General features: G+C 40.1%; 1 protein-coding gene and 1 long non-coding RNA gene across 2 annotated transcripts; one reads left to right on the forward strand and one right to left on the reverse strand.

Annotated features, from left to right (window-relative positions):
- Positions 1-1,685: 1,685 nt before the first annotated feature.
- Positions 1,686-3,584, forward strand: LOC145806217 (uncharacterized). Its single transcript, XM_082902528.1, has 3 exons — positions 1,686-1,933; positions 2,023-2,684; positions 2,763-3,584. Exons 1-3 carry the CDS (start codon positions 1,921-1,923, stop codon positions 3,498-3,500), a joined length of 1,413 nt encoding a protein of 470 aa, XP_082758654.1. The 5' UTR covers positions 1,686-1,920; the 3' UTR covers positions 3,501-3,584.
- An 11,950-nt stretch (positions 3,585-15,534) lies between these two features.
- On the reverse strand, positions 15,535-20,860 carry LOC114296881 (uncharacterized). The gene is made up of 2 exons (XR_014349029.1): positions 20,609-20,860; positions 15,535-16,445 (listed from the first exon to the last, which is right to left on the reverse strand). It is a non-coding gene; the product is annotated as an uncharacterized LOC114296881 (long non-coding RNA).
- Positions 20,861-22,031: the final 1,171 nt, after the last annotated feature.

Here is a 22,031-nt window from a genome sequence, read left to right on the forward strand (position 1 = left end):
CTTCCCAAGGCCGGAGTAGCTTTACATCCATGAGCCGAAGTAACATTTACTTCTCCCAGCCGGAGTAACATTGCTCTCTGGACCGGAGTATCCTTTACGGCCTTCTTACTTAGTCCTTCGCGTTTTGGGCCTCAAAGCCCAACTTGCAGCTCGGCCCAATTTTTCCCAAAAATTACCCTCTCAATTGCCCCTTAATTCCATCTGCATAGCATGATTGGGATTACCAGTCCACTGGCCGAGCTAGTGTCGTTTTAAGCTTTTCCAGCCGAGCTAAAAAATACTTTAGCCTCTCCAGCCGAGCTAAAAACTCTCGAGTTTTAAGCCGAGCTAATTTTACTCCTGGCCATGTTTTGTCTGGTCAAAAACGTCTCTTCAATCATAATGTCTGTAACGCTTCCCATTCTTATGACACGTGGCATGTTTTGGTTGGCTAAGGACGGCTGTCACGCCGTCCTTCGTACTTCGTGAAATTTGAACAGTCCCGCCCAAATTTTGGGCTTTCTAACAAAATCAATCCCTGAGGCTAGGGTCCCTTCACTTTTGCCATTTCTCCCTCTTCTCTCTCTGTGTTCTTGCTGCTCGTGCTCTTTCTTTACTGCGACAGTCTTCATCTTCAGTCCTTCCTTATTTAATTCTGGTAAGCAAATCCATTTTCCCTTCATGTTTTTGCTTTTACATTCGTTTTGTGCAACTGTATATCTAGTTTTCGTATGCTTTTTGCAAACATTTTCTCCATTTATCTGCTCTGCTTTTGTACTTTCTATGAAGAAACCAGTAGAACTTGTATGTGTATGAACTATTTTGTAGGAATCTTAGATCCAAAATCACCTAGCAACCGGACTAGAAAACTGTTTGTGTTATGTATGTGGATAGATTCTGAACATAACCGAACTAGAACTTGTAGGAATATCAGCAGTTTCTCCTGACCCACTCTAGCCAAGATAAGATCACCGAACAAGCTTGCTCATACCGAACTCGGTACTTCGGTCTATAACCGAGCTAAGATTTTGGGGCCAAGCCGGCTTTCTTAGTTCTCAAACCGAACTCAGAAAGCCGCCCCTAAGAGCTCAACCGAAGTAATTATACTGTAACCGTTTTAGGCCTTGGGACTAAACCAGCTTTCTTAGTTTCTTAGACCGAACCCAGGAAAGCTGCCCCTAGACGTTAAACCGGTCTAAACTGCTCAAAACCGAGCTAAGAAACCTTCTGATGAGCCAAGGTAGAACCAGCCAACTAAGCCGAAGTAGGATTTGTATATCTTGCTTATAATTTGTAGCGCGGTCCAACGATCTGTGCTTAACCCCCTTGCTTTCTACTTTGCAGACTTAGGTTGCCCAGGCCCTCCTGCGTGTGCTCAACCGAGCTACTGAGCCAAATTTTTGTACCGAAATAACTTATCCGTAATTTATACAACAAATGGGTAAGTATAGATATTTAGTCGAAACCCCTGGTGGCATGGCCGAATTCAGGCAGGACTACCAGATTCCTGATGATGTTCAACTGGAGTTGGCCAAGAAAGATGCTACTCCCTGGGACAATGAAGGCTTCGTCCCTTTCACCCTTCAATCAATAATTGAAACCGGACTACGGTTTCCTGTCCAACCGCTAATCTGCGAATTCCTTAGGCAGACTAGGCTATGTCCCACCCAACTATCCACCAACACATATCGTATTATAATGGGGATAGCCGCATTAAACCACCAAACCGGACTGAATCTTGGTCTGGCCGAAATATTCCATCAGTATTCCATCGGTTCAAAGAATGCTGGGTGGGTATATTACCTTAGAATTCGCCGCCGCCGAGAGAAGATAATTAAGCATACTCCGGACAAAGATCTCAATGATGACGATTTCTTTTGGGTCTCTGGGAACTTTGAGGATTTTCAAGCTCAAATTCCTGGCCGACCTATAAATTGGAAAATGGGAGAGCCTGGTAATTTTACTTCGGTCTTCTGCTTCGTATGTTATCTCGGTTGTTTAATCTGCTAGCCGAACTAACACTTGTCTTTTTTTTTTTTGCAGATTTCGCCCATCTCCACTCCTTGTATAGCTATCCTAACCTCGGCGTTTTGCGAGCCGCATTTCGGGTTAAAGAAAGAGATTGGGCCAAGCTTCTAAATTTCGAACCGACCTACCGTTACAGCGGTCGACGGAAGGCAAAAGTAACCGATTTTCTTCTCGAGGAAGCACCGGAGCCGGACCCCACTTTGCCCGAGATAAGACTTGTTCCATTAACCGCTGAGGAAGAAATGGCAAAGAAGAGCAGAGTCAGGGCCCTTCTAACTTCAACAACTAGAGCCGAAGTAACACCAACTACTGAGGTGCAGCCTGCCGTCGTGGCCCTTCCTTCACAACGGCCCTCTTCGTCTCGCCCTTCAAAACGCGCCCGATCTACGTCAGCCGAACAACAACTTGTTGACGAAGTCGAAACCGTCCCCCAAAGTCCTCAACCTGCCTCCCAACCTGAACAAACTGACCGAGCCCGATCTCCGAAGTGGGCTCCGCCTTTGATCTTCAATGACCGAAACATCAAAGTCACTGATTCGGTCGTGGGTGAAAAAGACCACCAACTGGCCTTTAACCTGGCCAAAAGTGTGTGCCTCCCTAAGGACATGGAGCACCACTTGAAGCAACTGAATACCGAAATGAAATCAATTCGGTCTGTTTCCAAGTCCATGGTCTTGGTAAGTAGCTGTCTGCTTTTTCCTGTCTAAATTTTTCTAACTCTTACTTCGGTTCTAAAGGTATCTTTGCTTTGCCAGGCCTTGCAAAAGAACAATGTCACTTACCGGAAAGTCCAAGAGCTCCGCAAAACCACAAGGCAGGCGATGGCGGAAGCCGAAGCAAGGTCGGCCGAACTACAACAAGCCGAAAAGAGAATGGCCGAGCTGGAAGCGGAGAACGGCCGTCTTGCCGATCTAGTTAATTCGGCGGAAGCGGAGAAGCAGAAAGCTGCCATTGTTATGAAGGACAAGTATTTGCGGGAGTTGTTGAAGCTAGAGAAGAGAAAGGACGCCGAAATGAGCGAACTGAAAAAGAATATGGAGGCGGTCGACAAGGGGGGGTACAAGCGAGGTTTCAAGGAGGCCGAGGAGGCCTACGTCAAGCAATGCGATGCCGCCAAGGAGCTTTTCTTCAAGTGCGGCTGGAGGGCGGCTGTGGAGAAGCTCGGTCATGATCAACAGACCGAGGTCTTCAACCCTCCAGAGTACTTTATACCGAAGTCCCTTGCGGGGTACGCGGATGCCATGCAACAGCAATTCCTTGAAGGTTCAGATACTGACGAAGATTCTGCTTCTGGGGGTACTCCAGTTGAAAACGTGGATCAGACAGATCGGCCGGAGTCCAGAGTGGAAGATCTGGCTATTGAACAGCCGAATGAAACTGTGGCTCCGGTCGATGCCACCGTTGTGACTGAAGGAGTGCTGCCGCCAGAGACCGGTCTTCCAGTAGATGCCGATGCGGTTTTCGATGCTGAAATTGATGAACTTTTCTCTTAGTTTTTTACTTTTTCTTCTTTGTAACCGAACTAAGCCCCCTTGTAATGACTTCTGTTTGAATAAAAATTTCACTTCTCTTATTCCGGTTATTGTGTGTATGCTTGGGTTTGTAATGTCTTCTATTACTCCAAGTGTTATTTCGGTTTTTGGTTGGTTAAACTATACTTACCAGCCAACCACTCCTTAGCCGATATAATTACTTCGGCTGAGGAGTACAGTGTTGGTTCATTTCAGCCAACCACTCTTCAGCCATACACTTACTTCGGCTGAAGAGCAACAGGTGTTGGTTTATTCCAGCCAACCACTCTTCAGCCTTGCACTTACTTCGGCTGAAGAGTAACAAGAGTTGGTTTGTTCCAGCCAACCACTCTTCAGCCTTACACTTACTTCGGCTGAAGAGTTACAGGTGTTGGTTTATTCCAGCCAACCACTCTTCAGCCTTGCACTTACCTCGGCTGAAGAGTAACAAGAGTTGGTTTGTTCCAGCCAACCACTCTTCAGCCTAACACTTACTTCGGCTGAAGAGTTACGGGTGTTGGTTTATTCCAGCCAACCACTCTTCAGCCTTGCACTTACTTCGGCTGAAGAGTTACAGGTGTTGGTTTATTCCAGCCAACCACTCTTCAGCCTTGCACTTACTTCGGCTCAAGAGTAACAAGAGTTGGTTTGTTCCAGCCAACCACTCTTCAGCCTTGCACTTACTTCGGCTGAAGAGTTACAGGTGTTGGTTTATTCCAGCCAACCACTCTTCAGCCTTGCACTTACTTCGGCTGAAGAGTAACAAGAGTTGGTTTGTTCCAGCCAACCACTCTTCAGCCTAACACTTACTTCGGCTGAAGAGTTACGGGTGTTGGTTTATTCCAGCCAACTATTTGAAGTTAGTTTTTCCAGCTAACTTATAGTATTTGGTTATTCCGACCAAATGTCCTGCAGCCTGGATCCTTATCCTGGGCTTAGGAAGGGTGTTGGTTTAATCCAGCCAACCTCTGAGTTAGTTTTTCCAGCTAACTTGGAATAGAATGCTCGCAAAAAACTTAGTCTCTAAAGCTAACTTTTACAAAGAATAATTTGTGCTAAAAAGAATTGCTCATTTTATTGAAGGAAGAAAAAATTACACATGTTTGAAAAAGAAAAGCTAAAAGTAAAATAACTTGAGATTGGCCGTATTCCATGGCCTAGGGATTGCCTTGCCATCCTTGTCTTCTAGGTGGTATGCCCCTTTGCCGGCTAACCCAACCACCTTATAAGGACCTTCCCAATTTGGGCCTAACTTGCCGTCTCCTAGGACCAAGGTGTTTCCCATTACTTTGTGTAATACCCAATCGCCAATTTTGAATTGTCTTGGATGAACCTTTTTGCTGTATTTTTTGATTAATTCTCGTTGGTATGCGGCGATGTGGACCAACGCTCTTTCTCTTCTTTCTTCTGCAAGGTTGAGTTCTAAGGCTATGGCTTCTTTATTTAAGTCTGGATCAAAATTTTCGCTTCGAATTGTGGGGAGGCCAACTTCTAGTGGGATCACCGCTTCCATTCCATATGCTAAGGAGAATGGTGTTTCTCCTGTTGATCGTCGAGGTGTGGTGCGGTAGGCCCATAAAACATGAGGAAGTTCATCTGCCCACTTGCCTTTTGCCTTCTCTAGCCTTTTCTTAAGTCCATCCAAGACGACTTTATTTGATGCTTCTGCTTGCCCATTTGCTTGGGGATATGCCGGTGTGGAATTGTAGAACTCTATCTTGTACTCTTCACAAAAGCTTCTAAAGATCCTGCCGTCGAACTGAGTTCCATTGTCTGAGATCAGTGCTTTTGGTATGCCAAACCGAGTGATAATATTCTGCCAAACAAACTTCTTCACATCCTTCTCTTTGATTGACGCCAGTGCTTCTGCTTCCACCCATTTTGTGAAGTAGTCTGTTGCTGCGAGAAAGAATTTTCTGCCTCCGGGTGCTGTTGGAAGTGGTCCTACTATGTCTAAGCCCCACATTGCGAAAGGCCATGGGCTAGTTAAAGGTAGGAGTTCTCTTGCTGGTTGATGTATTTGGTGTGCGAATTTCTGGCATTTTTCACACTTCTTCACATATTTTTCTGAGTCTGCTTGCATATACGGCCACCAATATCCTTGCGAAATAGCCCTGTAGGCGAGCGACCTTCCCCCTTGATGACTTCCACATACCCCTTCATGTATTTCGAATAGGAAGGCTTCTACTTTGCTGGGATGAACGCACTTGAGGTAAGGCCCAGAGAATGACTTCTTGTATAATGCCAAAGACGGAGATAGCCAAAATCGCTGCGACTTTGCCCTTATTTTGTTGGCTTCTTTTTTCTCTGCTGGTAGGATGCCGTCTTTTAGGAACAGGATGATGGGATCCATCCATGAAGGGCCTAATTCAGTGCAATATACTTCTTCTACTTCGGGGTCTTCTATACTTGGTCTTGGTAAGAAGTCGATGAGTACTGGATGAGGGATCGATGTATCTGCCATTGAGGCCAGGCCTGCTAGCTCGTCCGCTCGGCTGTTTTCCTCCCTGCCAATTTGTTCTATCCTTACCACATCAAACTTCTTGATCTCTGTTCTGACTAACTCTTGGTACTTGGCCATTCTGTCGTCCTTTGCTTCGTATTCGCCCGAAATTTGGTTTACTACCAGCAGAGAGTCACTATATACCATTAGTTCGGCTGCTTTCATGAAGTGTGCTGACTTGAGTCCTGCGATAAGCGCCTCATACTCTGCTTCATTGTTGGATGCTGGGAAGCCAAGGTTGATTGCTTGCTCTATAACCAGGCCGTCTGGAGAGATGAGGACTATGCCAAGCCCTGCACCATGTCGGTTGGATGCTCCATCCACAAAGAGCTTCCACATCTCTCCAACAAATAGTTTCCAGCATGTGGAAGGGTCAGACGATGCCGTGGGGTCAAGGATGGTGTTTTCTTCAAAGTCCATATTGGCTGTCTGCCCTTCGTCCTCTGTTTGAACTGCTGGTGAGCCTTTGTTTGGCTCCTCCTTGTCGTCCTTAATGTGGTCTGCCTTTGTGCTTGATGGACTACTTTCCACTAGGGGTTGCGCTATTCCGGCGTCAACTTCCGTCTCTAGTTCGGTCGATGGACTACCTTTCACTAGGGGTTGCGTTATTCCGGCGTCAACTCCCGTCCCTAGTTCGGTTGAGTTAGTCAGGTCGACTGGACAGATATGATGACTTCCAGGAGTAAACTCTGCAACGAAGTCTGCCAAAGATTGAGCTTTTATTGCGGTCTTTGGTTGGAACTTGATATCGAATTGTCCCAACTCTACTGCCCATTTCAAAATTCGCCCACTAAAGTTCGCCCTTTCAAACAGAGCTTTTAATGGAAAGGCCGTAAGGACGACTATGGTGTGGGCATGAAAGTAGTGTGTCAATTTCCTGGATGCCATCATTAATGCTAATGCTAGTTTCTCCAATGGTAAGTACCTTGTTTCGGCTCCCAACAATGTCTTGCTGACATAAAAGATGGGCAAGTGTTGTATTCCTTCTGCACGAACCAACACTGCGCTGACTGCGTGTTGAGAGACTGCTAGGTACAAAAAGAGTTCTTCACCAGGTACTGGAGTAACAAGTAGTGGTGGGGAAGACATGTATTCCTTTAAGCTTTCCAGAGCTCGGTCGCATTCTTCATCCCACTCAAACTTGGCCTTTAAAGCTTGGAAGAACGGTCGTAGCCTGTCCGACGATCTGCTTATGAACCGGTTGAGTGCAGCCGCCATACCAGTAAGATGCTGCACTTCTTTAACTGAGTTTGGTCTCTCCAACTCCTGGATCGCTTTGATCTGAGAGGGGTCGGCTTCTATACCTCGGTTGGTCACCAGGAAGCCCAAGAATTTGCCAGATCCAACTCCGAATGCGCATTTGGACGCATTGAGGCGTAGCTTGTGTTTCTTCAGGATCTGGAACATCTCGCCTAAGTCTTTCAGATGGTCATTCTCATCCTTGCTTTTGACCACCATGTCGTCGATGTACGCCTCCATTGTTCTGCCTAACAATGGTTCAAACATCTTGGTGACCATCCTTTGGAATGTCGCCCCCGCGTTCTTTAGGCCAAAGGGCATGACCTTGTAGCAATATAACCCCCTTGGTGTTGTGAAGGAAGTGACCTCCTGGTCTGGTTCATGCATGGCGATCTGGTGGTAGCCTCTGTATGCATCCAAAAAGCTAAGTCGGTTATGTCCTGCTGTTAAGTCCACCAGTTGATCTATCCTTGGTAGAGGGAAGCTATCTTTTGGGCATGCTTTGTTGACTGTTTTGTAGTCGACGCAGACACGCCATTTACCATTCTTTTTTGGCACTACGACGGTGTTGGAGATCCATTTTGGATAGTGCACCTCTCTTATCGCTCCTGCCTCCAGCAGGTTGCCTACCTCTTCTGCCACTATTTCGGCGTGGTGGAGTGCCGATCTGCGCGTGCGTTGAATGACTGGTCTGGCGGATGGGTGGACATTGAGTTGGTGACTGATGAAGTTTGGATCAATGCCTGGCATGTCGTAAGGTGTCCAGGCAAACACTTCGATATTAGAAGTCAAGAATTCCATGACCTCTAATCTCTCAGCGCTGGACAAAGATGAGCCAAGCAAGAAGAACTTATCCGGGTTCTTCTCATCTATTTTTACCTCCACCAAGTCTTCCACCGCTTTCTGATTAGCTTCTTTGCCGACGTCAGCGAATAGTTCATTACTCTCTGGTTCTTCCACCGAATGAACGTATCCTTTGGCGGCTCGGCTTCCATTTGCTGTGGCGAAGCACTGTTTTGACATGATCTGATCGCCATAGACTTCTTCAATTATACCGGCGTCACTGGGGAACCGCATTACCTGATGGTAAGACGACGCCACCGAACGCATGGCATGCAGCCATGTTCTGCCCAGGATGATGTTGTAGGTGGAGGGGACCTTCAATACCCAGAACTCCACCTGTTTTGATACACTTCCAGCTCTGACTGGAAGGATTATTTTGCCGACAGGCCACTCTGGCATGGAGTTGAATCCAATCAGGGGAGAAACTGCAGGTGCCAAGTCTTTGTCTTGCAACTTTAGTTGTTTGAATGTGTCGTAATACATGATCTCACATGAACTACCCTGGTCAATCAGAATCCGCTTGACGTCAAAATCCTTGACTCGGAGAGTGACAACCAGGGCATCATTATGGGGGCAGTAAATTCGTTCCAAGTCCTTATCCGAAAAGGACATGACGTTTGTTGCCTCTGTCCTCCCCTTCTTGATGGTGGGTTGGGAACTTAATACTTCCCTAAAGTGTTCAGCCTTCTTGATTGAACCTCTAAGCTCGCATACGCGCTCAGGTTCAAAAATTCCATGAATTACATTGATAATGCCTTGTGGTGGTGCGTCGTTTGGCATTCTGTTGGGTTGGTCATGATCTTGGGGGGCCGGTTGCGCTCCTCCTTCAATGTATTCGTCCAAGTGGCCTGCTGCCACCAATTCTTCTAAATGCTGTCTTAGGGGCGTGCAATTCTCAGTTCGGTGCCCCTTTTCTTTGTGGAAGGTGCACCGTGATCTGTCGTCGTAATTCTTCTGAGCTTCTCCAAGCTTGGCTGGCCACTTGACAAAAGGCTCATCCTTGATTTCGCTCAGAATCCGATATATTGGTTTTTTGAACACCGTGGTTATGGCAGTGCGAATTCTTAGCCATCTTTTGTCTGGGTCTTCTCCGTTATCTCGTCTGTCACGTCCATTTTTGTTACTTCGGTCCACCGTATTAACCTTTGCTGAGGTTTTCTTTTCTGGTACCGTGGTCGCACTTGTTTTGGCTTTGGAACGTGCGCCATCTTCTTCTACCCTGATGTGCTGATGCACTCTCTCCATCAGGGCTTCCATGGTGAGGGGTGGCGTCATGGTAATTGAATCCCTTAGTCGGTTCCCTACTGGTAGGCCTCTTTTATATTGCGCAATGGCTAGATTGGTGGGGCAGTCTCCAATCTGGTTGAATGTCTCCCAGTAGCGACTGTTGTAAGATCTGAGAGTTTCTTTCTCACCCATGTCGATGGAGAGTAGCTGGTCTATCTCCACCGGTGTTTTAGTATTTGTCCGAAACCTTGTTACGAATGCTTCTGCCAATTGGGCCCAGGAGGCTATGCTACCTTCTGGGAGCTTTTCGAACCAAGTCAAGCCCAGGTCGCCCAGACTTGATGGGAAAAGTATGCACATTAAGGCCTCGTTTCGTCTGTACACGGCCATGACTTGGCGAAAGTGGCTCAAGTGTGAATACGGGTCCGTCTTCCCTTCATATGTATTGAACTTCGGCTGAAGGAAGCCTGATGGTAGGGGAGCGTTTTCGATCGCTGGGACAAACGGCGAAGTCTGTAGCCTTGCCAATGCTTTGTCCGCTGGTTCGTAGGCCGGTTGCGGTATTGGCATTCCCACCTCGACGCTTCCATGCGTTCGAGGAGCCAACCGTTGTAGGGCCGAAATTCGGTGTGGATCCCTTGCCCTGGCATCCTCCTTGCATCGTGCTTTTTCTTCTAGCACGGTTCGTAAGTCGGATGACCTGGGTAGCTCGGTTTGTCTGGATCTGGTTTGGTGTGAATGTGAAGGCCAATACGTACTTCCTTCAGTATATGATCTTTCGGATCTCGTCCTCTCAGACCTGGAGTGACGAGTTCTTGAAGATAAGGAGTGAGTGTCGCCTGTCCTGAGGCTTCTGCTCTCTCCTTGGGAGGGCGTAGTATTTCTACTACGATTCTCTGAGTGGCGAGGGGGCGTTTTATGCTTGCGCCCCTCTCCTGTCGCCACATCTTTGGTCTTTATCTGGCGTTTTAAAGTCTCCATGTCCGCCGCCATCCTTCGAATTAGTTCATCCTGTTCCTTTACGCGATCTTCCAGGGCTTGAGGATCAATCCTCCTCCTTTGCCTGTCGGGACTTTGAGAGTGACGAGGGCTGCCATTCCGCCTTCCCCTGCCACTCCTCCTGGAATTATGTTGTTGGGGCTCCAAGTCCGCCATGGGGGGGACAGCAGGTAATCCCTCACGCCTTGCGCCCCCTTCCGGAGTTAGTCCGTCGACGGCGGACTGCGGCAAGTCTTCAATGTGTGCCATCGAATGAGAAAAAGAGAAGCTTAGTCAAGAGGTTTTTGTTCTTGTCTGTTGTTCCCACAGACGGCGCCAATTGTACGGGGAGGAAATAATTCTCCTCGTATAATCCTGTTGACCAAGTCCACGCTCCTCCGTACGACGTCGCTTTGTCACCTGAAAACACAAACGTGAGCTAGCCGGCGGGTGTGTGCCGGAAACCTCTCCGATGCCTAAGTCAGAAAACTTGACAAATAGACAAAGCTCTAAATTCTCAGAAAGATTGTGTTCAATTACCTCCTCCAAGGTGATGCTTGTGAGCTTTTATAAGTTTCATATGGCACAATCCTAGTAGGACTTGTACTTCTCCATACAGAGTCCTCCTAGGATTCAATCTCTTAAGGATAATGCTTATCCTTTTACACCCTCCCCCACTGCTTAAACCAAGTGGGATGGTTTTCTTTACGGCCGAACTTCCTTTTGACCGAAGTAAACTTGGCTATACCGAGCCACAGAAGGCCGAACTATCCTTAGTTCGGTCTTCTCCTCCAACTCTTTACTTCGGCTGCCCTGTTCGACCTTGATGCGCTTAGATCAAACTTCCAAGTAACAAGTTCTGACCGACCTAACCATTGTAAGTCACGATCGGACTAACTCTGAGATCGGCCTAACTGTGAGTTGCCTCCAGACCGGAGTAGTTTTACTCTTTCTTGGGCCGAAGTAACTTTGTCTTCCCAAGGCCGGAGTAGCTTTACATCCATGAGCCGAAGTAACATTTACTTCTCCCAGCCGGAGTAACATTGCTCTCTGGACCGGAGTATCCTTTACGGCCTTCTTACTTAGTCCTTCGCGTTTTGGGCCTCAAAGCCCAACTTGCAGCTCGGCCCAATTTTTCCCAAAAATTACCCTCTCACTTCTGTTCATGGATTTAAATCTAATCACCGATCTTTCTCTGAAAAAAAACAAAAACAGATATGATCTATGATCTTCAATAGAGATTTAATGATATATAAGAGAGAGATTTGTGTATATATACGTGTTCTTGTCACCGAACTATCCATGTAACCATTGAGAAGAAGAAAGCACGAGATCAAGGAAGAAAGAGAGGAGACAGAGAGAAAAGGGTCTATTTAGCTTCCTCCTCTTAGAATCTGGGGTACTATGAGAAGAACTTGAACAAGACCCAACTGTTGTGCCATCAGCTTGGTGGCTCAAACATGCAGGATGAAGCACACCAATTGGGCTTTGGGGCACAGATGGGACTGAACTACTTGGACCCTTCATGAACCCACTTGCCAATGATGACTCATTGATCAGTTCAACACACTTGATCACTCTCTCTTGCATAACACAAATAAAAAAAATAAAAAAACTTTATGTTAATTGGAAAAAAAAAATTTGTGGGTAATCAAAACGCAAATGATTTGATTAAAAAGGCAAAATCGTGATTTATATCACCAACTTTACCTTTTTACATGTTGAATGAGGAGACATTTTTTTTTCAGTGTCCACTATTTGAGTTTCTGTTGCAACAGATATTGTCACTACTGCTGCAACCTAAGAAGGCCTGAACTCTCTGCATTGAATTCCCACAAACATTATCATTAGTCAAGCTTGAAATGATTGTACATTCTTTATAAAATGTACAACTATTTAAAATTTCATTATTCAACAGTGATTGAGAATTTACCTTTTCTTATGCTCAATATGAGTTGGGTTGATCTAAAAATTGAAGATCTTGGCAAAACTTTATCAGCATTGATCTTTCTAAGGAAATTGTCTATGAAAGAGAATGGGGTGACTGCTTGCATACTCCACTTCAATGTCCTCAAGACAGAAGCTCCATTTCTGTATGGTTCTAGCTTCAATCACAACTTTAGACTCAACCACCTGTTAGATTCCTCATTATCTAGGAAGCACGGATACGGGTAATGGAGTGCAGTATTGGAATGCCAGTCATTATGTATTCACCAATCTGTGGCCAGTTTTGGATCATATCAATGTATTGTAAGTTTAAGGGCTCATACCATGCGTGGAGATCACCCACACCAATGCTCATGCTTGAGTCTATGTAACATAGATGATTCCTTGTGCTATAAAGGTGTGTGTAAGATGAGTTCATCCTGCAGAGTCTATGGTGTTAAGTTTTGTTCTTATGGACAATGGGTTGGAGATACCAATGGAGGTTAATGTATTGTTTGATGATCATGGTTTATGATCATAGAAGAGTGAGTGTTTAGAAGAGTGTGTATATGTGTTTGTTTGTTTTCAAATTGGACGGTAGGTATGCCCGAATTTTTGTTATGCATCTACTGTTTTAGGTTAATGCACAAGGCAATGATGATCTAAGATCCTTCAATCTTACTGATGAGTGACTTGCCTTAGTGTTATTTATACTGTTAATATTATAAAGTCCACTAGCATTGCAATTTATTCTTGTTCCAATTTTGCTATATGTGATGGAAATATTGCTCTTATGCGTAGTAAATAAATTGAAGCTAGTCAGTATTGGACAAATTTTGTGTCATATATCTGTAGGTCGAGAAATTTTTTATTCTATATATATGTTTGGACTGTTGATTTACTTATCCCAAAAAAAGGTTTAGATTGTTGTTTTGAAGTATGTTCCTATGTCAAATTCAATTTAGTCATATCCACCATGTTAAATATTAAAACTCCTCTTTTGTGTCCCCTTTTTTATTTTTATTGTCATTAGTCCCTTTTTTGTTACAAAAATTATTGTGCCCCCATCCTGGTTGGATAGACAACAGATGTAATACAGGGTATGCAGTTTCAGCCCCAGTTTGTAATTGTTGGTTTTGTACTTGAAATATTTTCTTCTTCTGATGAGTTTTTTTTTTTTTTTTTATGATTTTACGCTTTCATTGTGCAGATTCATCAAACGTTTTGGACTGTAGTGATTCAATGAACTGAAATATCTGGACTAGTGATTTTGTATGAGGTTCCTGATGCTCGTGTAGATGATTCTTTAATTATTGTTTACCTAATACTAGAATCTACATTCTCCGTACTTTCCTATCTATTCAAGCGCTTCATTTTTTTGGATGTTTCCTGAACAATGTGGTATTTTTGTGTCAATATTTATGTTTCTAAAGAACTATTTGGGGAGAACATCCTCAGAACATCAGTTTTGTGGATTTTTGGGCATATTAATTTTTCTGCAAGTGTTTTATAATGGAATTATGTTCAAAATTGAAGTTGATAGTATTTGTTTGTTTATGTGGTGCTTTGTTGTACTGTTATTGCATAATCATCTTCGATGTCTTCCGTAGCCTTATTTTAGCCACGGTGTGAATCCATCCTATACCAGTCAATATTGCAGGTGGCCTTTTTTCCCTCCCACATTTTACATGAAGGTAACATTTCTCAAGATTTTTTTTTGGTTTGTTTTGCTTTTCCTTCTTTATTGTTCACCTCCCCAGGGGGGGTATAAGGTTAAAAAATTTCCTATATATTTGATGATGGATGGTTCAAGACATGCTTAACTTTAAGGGATGCGAAGTTTTGAAAGCAAAACACATGAATGAATTGGGAGTGATTCCAAATTAAGTATTTGCATTTTTATTATTAGTTTGATTTCCATCCCCCTTTCATACTAAAATTACCTACTATGTATAGTTTCTCCAACTAATTAGTGAGTATTATTGTCTCAAATCAGATTTTGAACCCCTCTCAATTTTGTATTGAGAACAGAGAGCTTTATTATAATAATTTTGGCCACACACCTCGCAAATGAAAAATAATTGAATAAAAGAATTGCAATTTGTGATTTTATGGCAATGACTCTTAATTAAATTTGTAATTTTTACATACATATATTATTATTCAAATGTCATCTATTTATCTAATTATTTATTCAAATATCATCTATTTGTACACGTGATACCTATCTATTTATAGATTTGTCCAATATCACTTAAACTTTGTTCTCAGTCTTTTGGTGTCGACCCTGTCATGTTCTTGGTGTCGACTCTTTGCTGCTGAATAGCCAAAGCTTTGCTCACTGTTTTTTGGTGTCGACCCTATCATAGCTTAGTGTCGACCCTTTGACTTGTTTTAACCAAGACTAACATTTAACCAATACTTGTGAGAATATAATAATTTAGAAGCAAACATCTTTGAAGAGCAAAGATATGGGAATATTTTGAAATTTTTGAACAATTAAATAAGTTCAAGATATTTGTCTCAATTAAAATGTAAATAACTTTGGGGCTAACACTTTTCAACACACGCAACAGGCAACTGTTAATTTGTTGAAGATGAACCTCACCTTAATTAATAGAGGTGATTCTGCTAGAAAAATAAATAAATAAATAAAAACAACAACAACAACAGAGACCCATTCTCCATCAATCTCTAATTCTCTATTCTATCAATCTCTTATTCTCTATTCATTCTGAAGAGTTCTCCATCTGGTTTTTGAGTTACAGTTTGAGAGATAAAATGAAATTCCAAATGAAATTTAAAGTCATGTCAACAAATTATGCCTGATTTGAGATAGTAATTGACGCCAAATGTGAAATTGATCCAAAATTCAATAGTTTAAATATAAAATTAATATAATAAAAAATATAAGGATTAAATTGATTTTTAAATGAGAGCTTTGATGACAAAATGACATTTTTTGAAAGGTTTTGATAGGTACCAACAAGTGGTCTAAAAGACACCATTTCAAATAACCCGGTGTGGAAATTTGTATTTTAAAAGTTTTGTTTAGTAAATAAGGTCTTGATTCCATGAGACTTTCTGTATGCAACAACTCAAAAATATTTATTGCAGCAATTTATTTTATTTTATTTTTTGCTAACATAAAAACCAAGCAAGAATCCCAATTCAAAACCCCAACAATTCCCACTACCTACATAAATGAAATACAATGTACTAATTGAAAGAAAAAGTTTCAATCACATCCTTACAACCTTAGAACCAAATAAACATACAAACTGCCAATCAACAAATCTAACTTAAAATAGTCTTAATACAAATAAATATACATTCTGCCAATCAATAAATCTAGCTTAAAATAGTCTTAATACAAATATATATATATTAGAAGGAAGATTCAAAAACCTAAACATTTTACATTCATCAATAATATCTAAACATATTCAATACGTTAACAATAATTATCTTAAAAAAAAAAAAAAAAAAAGAGCAGCTAATAACAAAACTATTGAATCAAATAAAATTTCTTCAACTTTTCACAATTGTCCACCAACATGAAATCGTCCATTAACCATATTTAAAATTACTTGCACTTCCTCCCTGTTGGGTTGTTCCAACAACATTGGTGCACTCGGGTAAATTGGTTGAGGGATGCCATTATAGCCAAACTCATTAATGAGTGTGACTACAGATTCTACATCATCTGCTCTCATTATCGGAAGACAATGCTCACTAGCTAAATGAGCACCGGCTGAAACAAATGCCCTATTACTTCTAATTAGCAACTCCCTTCGTTGTTGCAGTTCATCAAGTGCATGCAAAAATTGTAGAAGAAGATCATGTGCAGCAATTAACTCATTCCTTGATTGCTGATCTTCCTCAATATGTGACCTAAATATTGCAACTCTGTGAGCATTTGCTGCATTTTCGATATCTAACCATGGAGTTGCATTTGGGAATAACATTATATCCATTGGGTAGATTGGCGTTCCTGTCCAACCAAACTCTTCTATCAACCTAGCAATGTATTGTACATGAAGTTCTGTGACGACCGGGATTTTTGGCTTTTGAACGAGCAGCCTACCCAAGTTATGGACCGACCTTGCCGCACGTCTTAGATGTGCTTTTGAATCTAACCAAAAACCATGAATTTGTCCAAATTCTATAAGTCGCAAATATCCATTCATTTGTTGTTGAAATTCCATTTACTGTCAACAATAAAACAACAGTCAATACAAAATTAAATAACAATTAAACCAAATAATTATTTGTTATTAACATTTCACTGCACATTTGAAACGAGAGTGTCAAAAAAAGAATAACCTTCACAAATACACTAAAATTACATTTGATTTCTTAAAAAAAAATATAAAATAAAATAAAATAAAAATCTATATTTGAAGTGAATTTACCATTCCAGTTAAAATGAAAAAAAATATTCATAATTTTGCAATTTCATCAAAAGAAAAGTCTGTTTCATTCATCAAGCATATGCTTTCCCTCTAGAAAATGAATCCCCCAACAAAATGACAAGGAATGTAAAAGAGAAACGGGAAAAAGATTGCAATGAGATCAACTTTTTAACAAAATTTTTACAAACAGTGTCTTGCTATCAATTAGAAGCAAACAAATAATTTGGCACATCTGCCAGTGCCGTACTATCAATTAAAAGCAAACAAATAAATTGACACACCCGCCAGTGCCCTTGCTAGCAATTAAAAACAAACAAATAAATTGGCACACCCATCAGTGCCCTGCTCTCAATTAAAAACAAACAAATTAATTGACACACCCGCTAGCTAGTGCCCAGCTATCAATTAAAGCAAGCAAATACATTTGCAAACCCGCCAGTGCCACGGCTAGGGGTAGGGAGTTTTATCTTTTACTTGTACGCAAGTATGATGAAATTGAGGACTTGCAACAAAAGAAAACATAACATGAACATGGAAGTTAGTAAATAAGACAATGCTTAAGGAAATTTAAGATTATAGGGAGAACGGGAAGAGTCTTATGTGCTAGATGTTGTTGTAGCACTTGTGTCCTTTAAACTATTGGAGAGTGTATCTAATTCCTTTATTTTCATTTTGGTAGTCTTTGGAGTTGTTGTATCTTGGTTTTGGAGGAATACAATTCGATTTAGACTTGTTGGGATTGTTCGTTCGCGCTTGTTTTCGTTGAAAACTTCTTTGGAAACTTGGAAAATTTGTTCTCGTATCGACACTAGTCTTCTTGAGGGTCAACACCACCTTGCTGCCTTGCTCTTAGTGTCCCTACTGGTTTATATATAGGGTCGACACCATGGGTACCAGGGTCAATCCTTGTCTAATGCTGTTTTCTGGGTGTTGCTACTGAAATATAAGGTCGACACCACTGGTTCCTAGGGTCGACCCTTGTTTGCTACACACATTAGTGTCTCAGCTTTTCTTCTTAAGGGTCAACACCACTGTCTTGAGGGTCGACCCTCGTGAGTTATTTTTAAAAAATTTGGTTCGGTTTTGGGCCCAACTTTTTGGGGGTCTGACTTATTCTTTTCTTTAACTTTAGGACAATTATTCTACTACTATAAATAGACCCCAAACACACTTTTCTCATTCACTTTTTCTTCTCTCTCTCTCTCTCTCCTCTCTTTAAACCGTGAATCTCTCTCTCTCTCTCTTAGAAACTCAACTTTTCTTACACAGATCTCTAGATCTACTTGGTTAGAGGCATCTTTTCACCTTTGTCCTTTGAGAAAGATTGTAGATCTCATCAAAGATTTTCTGTTTATCCAAGATTTTCGTTGTTTCATCGACTTTGAGTTTTTTTCCGAGTTCTCCTCTTCGCTTCAAGAGGAAGGGTCTGCTTCCTAAACTCAATATGAGTTCGGTAGTATTTATGACGTATTTTGTTATTTATATTTGGTAGTCATTTGGTTGATTTTGAAATGTTATTTTGGGCTTGAGGGTTTGTACAAATTGGGGGTTGTTTTGGTTATGACTTTGCTATTAAATCTATTTTTGGTAAATAAACTTGCATTTGATTTTCTAAAAGAGAAAAACCCCAATTTGTAAGAAAACCCTAAATGATATTGTTTTGGGAGTTAGAATTATTTTTGGTAAGTGGTTTGGTTGAAAAGAGATAGAAAGGGAATGATTGTTGGATTTTGAAGCAATGGGTGTTATTACCTTTTGGAAAAATATATCTATATAGTTATCTTTTAACTATCGCATTAGAGATAACTGTTTTGGCTATCGGTGGAGGTTAACATTGCCATGTGTTAGAAATTGCTCGTGGATTAGGCAAATTCAAATCATTCATATCATGGAGCATGTAATGGATTTTGGAAATAGAAACCGTATGTTTTGGAAGGAAGTTTAGGAAATTCTCACATTATGTTTTGAAACATTTACATTGTTTTGGAAAAACAATATTTTTGAGTTACATGTATTGTACTATTGAAATGGATAAATAAAATAGTGAATCTGGAAAGTAAGTATTGTCTCGTTGAAATAAATTGGCCTGAGTGTCATTGTGAAAGTCCTAAAACCCGCGCATACATGGGTGCCGATCCCGCGGACGAAATTTCTGTGAAATGGCAATAATAGTGCTTGTATAGCCTAGGTTTACATGGATGCTGGTTTACGGTTTCTTACGGACAAAATTTCTTTGAAAGGTTGTATTTTTTTTGGAGATTTACCCATTTTATTTACTATTATGTTGGTTTTGGAACAGGACATTTGGAAATGTTTTGAGCAATGTATTTGCTTTTTGTTCTGCGATGTAGTCGCATTTGATTTAGCAATGCTTTTGCTAGTTGGTATTGAGATACCTTGATTGGTTTTTTGGAAAATGATTTTATATCAAACAGATAATTTGAACTCGGAAAACGATTTGATTAAATGTAAGGTTTTGGTAATTGGAAAGATAGAATTTTGTTGAGAAATCAAATGGATTTGAAAATGTATTTGGGCATATTGTATATATGTATTGCATCATGATCATTTATGTTGGTGGAGCATGTTTAGTTTTTGAAATATTCTCTACTAGGCTTTATGCTCATCTTACGTGGCTGAAAATATTTTTCAGGTGTACATGTGTAGATATGGACTGTAACGTGAAGTTGTGTTCGGAACTGTGTAGGGTGGTTCAGTTATTTGTAGGCCATGGGTCATTTATGTTATTTATTGGCCGTGTGCCATTCTTGTAAGGGTTACACCCTTGTGTCTGATATAAGCCTTAGGGTGTTCAATTTAATTTATAACATTTGTGTATGTTTTTAGTTACAGAACATTCATTCGACTTAGATGTTGTATTTAGGAATGCATAAAACTGGATAAACACATGTATTGTGTGACTATATTATATTCATTTGCATGAGACTTGTTATTTACTGTTCATTGGTGGGTGGTTTATTCACGTGAGCTAGACCATGTAAATCTGGGGCGTGACAGTTATCTTCTCATCTTAAATATTACATTGAGATATTCCTTATAGCTTTAACCAACCAAGCCACAAAAACCTTAAATAGGATAATAGCATCCACCTAGTTAATAGGTTCTTATTTAAAATTATCTTTGTTTCAAATTAGCAAACATCAAAGAGTACTAAATTTGATTCTTTACATCCTTATACCCCAATACAGACCACCAAACAACAAAAGAATCCAACCTGAATTTTAATTTAATTAATTATTCTCTAATTTTTTACCAAATTGAGCCCCAAAAAAATCATTCATAATTGAACAACATATAGCGCATACACCCTAAGAACCTAAATTTCATGGCAAGACAACACAACTCAAATCCTCAAAAGAGCAAAATATATATATATATATATATAGTAATTAAACAAGTAGATATCAAACTATCAAAAAGAAAAACATATAAAATTCTCACTTCAAAATATTTGGCCTAATGGTTGAGCCACCTATGCAATCAACCAAAGAAAATCAATAAATACATACCCCAAGATCAATTCAAGGGGGTTCCATCAACAAAAACATAACAAACAGCCAAAGTTGAGCAAAATGAAAGAAAAAGGCTTTGATTAAAAGTTGTTGAATTTTATTTTTGTTTTTATAATATAAATGGGTTTTTTTCCATAAGCCTATAATATGAAACTCCAATATTCAACATAAAATCCAGTTGTATGAAACTCGAATATTCAACATAAAATCCAGTTGTACTTAAAATTGATCGAGAGACTAAACAAGTTACAATATGAGCATTATGAATCCACTAATTCCAAGAGAATGATTATAACATCAAACAGAAATAAATCACAAATTGCCAAATAACGCCAAATGAATCTCAAACCGTAGTTTCGCTTCTGCACAGAAATTGAGGCCCAGACCCAAAACCCAAAGCCCTAGTTTCGCGATGTCAGGGATTACCTGAGAGGGCGAGATTCGATCTTTTTACTTGGTCGGGGATGAGAGAAAACCGACGCCGAGACGTGCGGAGAGAGAGACCTGAGCAGTGAGAGGGAGAAGTTGGCTTTCGATGCGCGGTGGTGTGGACTCCGGCGTTGAGCTCCAAAAAGACTTTACTTCAGAGCGGAAATCTTCCTACAAGTGAGCATCAACTCAAATGTGTTAAAAAAATGGCTATACCTCCGCCTTAGGTTTGATTCACCGAATCTGTTTGAGAGAGAGAGAGAGAGAGAGAGAGAGATATGAGAGAGAGGGCGATGCGTTTGAAAGAGGGGGGGAATTTTCCTGATCGGGGCATTTTGAATATTTTAATCCTACTTTAGGATATGTTTTTAATTTTATTCTTATATTAGGGTAAAACGGTTTAGAAATACTATTTTTTAGAAAAACGGCTTTTGAAAAGCCGTGTTTTGGGATTAAAATAATAATAAAATTTGAACATAAAAAACGGTTTTAGAAAAATCGGTTTTAATTAAGTTTTTAATTAATTCTAAATTAGGTAAAACTGTTTTTACATTATTTTTTTTTAATTTATAATTTCAACATAAATATTATTTTTTTTTAATTTATATTTTCAACATAAATATTTTTTGACCAAAAATATTTTTAATAAAAAACGGTATTAGAAAAGTCGTTTTAGAAAACGTATTTACAAAAGCTGTTTTTACATTAATTTTTTTAATTTATATTTTCAACTTAAATATTTTTAATAAAAAACAGTTTTAGAAAAGTCGTTTTTACATTAATTTTTTTTAATTTATATTTTCAACATAAATATTTTTTGACTAAAAATATTTTTAATAAAAAACGGTTTTAGAAAAATCGTTTTTACATTAATTTTTTTAATTAATATTTTCAACATAAATATTTTTTGACAAAAAATATTTTTAATAAAAAACGGTTTTAATATTTTTTTTAATTATTTTTTCTATGTGGGAAGGTTGGACACATCTAAAAAAGTAAAATGCATCTCAAAAAGTAAAAAAAAATGCTTAAATTTTAAAAATATTCACTAAAAACAAAAAACTCAGTTTTCAAAAAACTTAATTCAGAAAACTCAAACCTAGGGCTTGTTTGGTTTGTATCTTAAGATATAATTTTTGAGAAATTTTTTTAAAAGTTTGTTTAGTTCAAATTTTTTGAAAAAAAAGTTCCAAAATCACTTTTCAAAAATTTCCAAAATTTCAAAGTCTTTTCAAAACCCACCCTAGAGTGGGAATAAATATTTTATGTTTTAAATATTTATTTATTTTTTTAATGTGCACTATATTTCGGGGCTTTTCCCATATTTAGCTAATTTATCATCTTAATTCCCAAATTAGGCCTAGTTTGGACGGAATTCCCAAACTAGGCTAAAGCGCCATTATAGATCTTTCTAAAACAA

This window comes from Camellia sinensis, chromosome 13 (assembly GCF_055761805.1).
Source record: "Camellia sinensis isolate YWXY chromosome 13, ASM5576180v1, whole genome shotgun sequence".
Classification (NCBI taxonomy): Eukaryota; Viridiplantae; Streptophyta; class Magnoliopsida; order Ericales; family Theaceae; genus Camellia; species Camellia sinensis.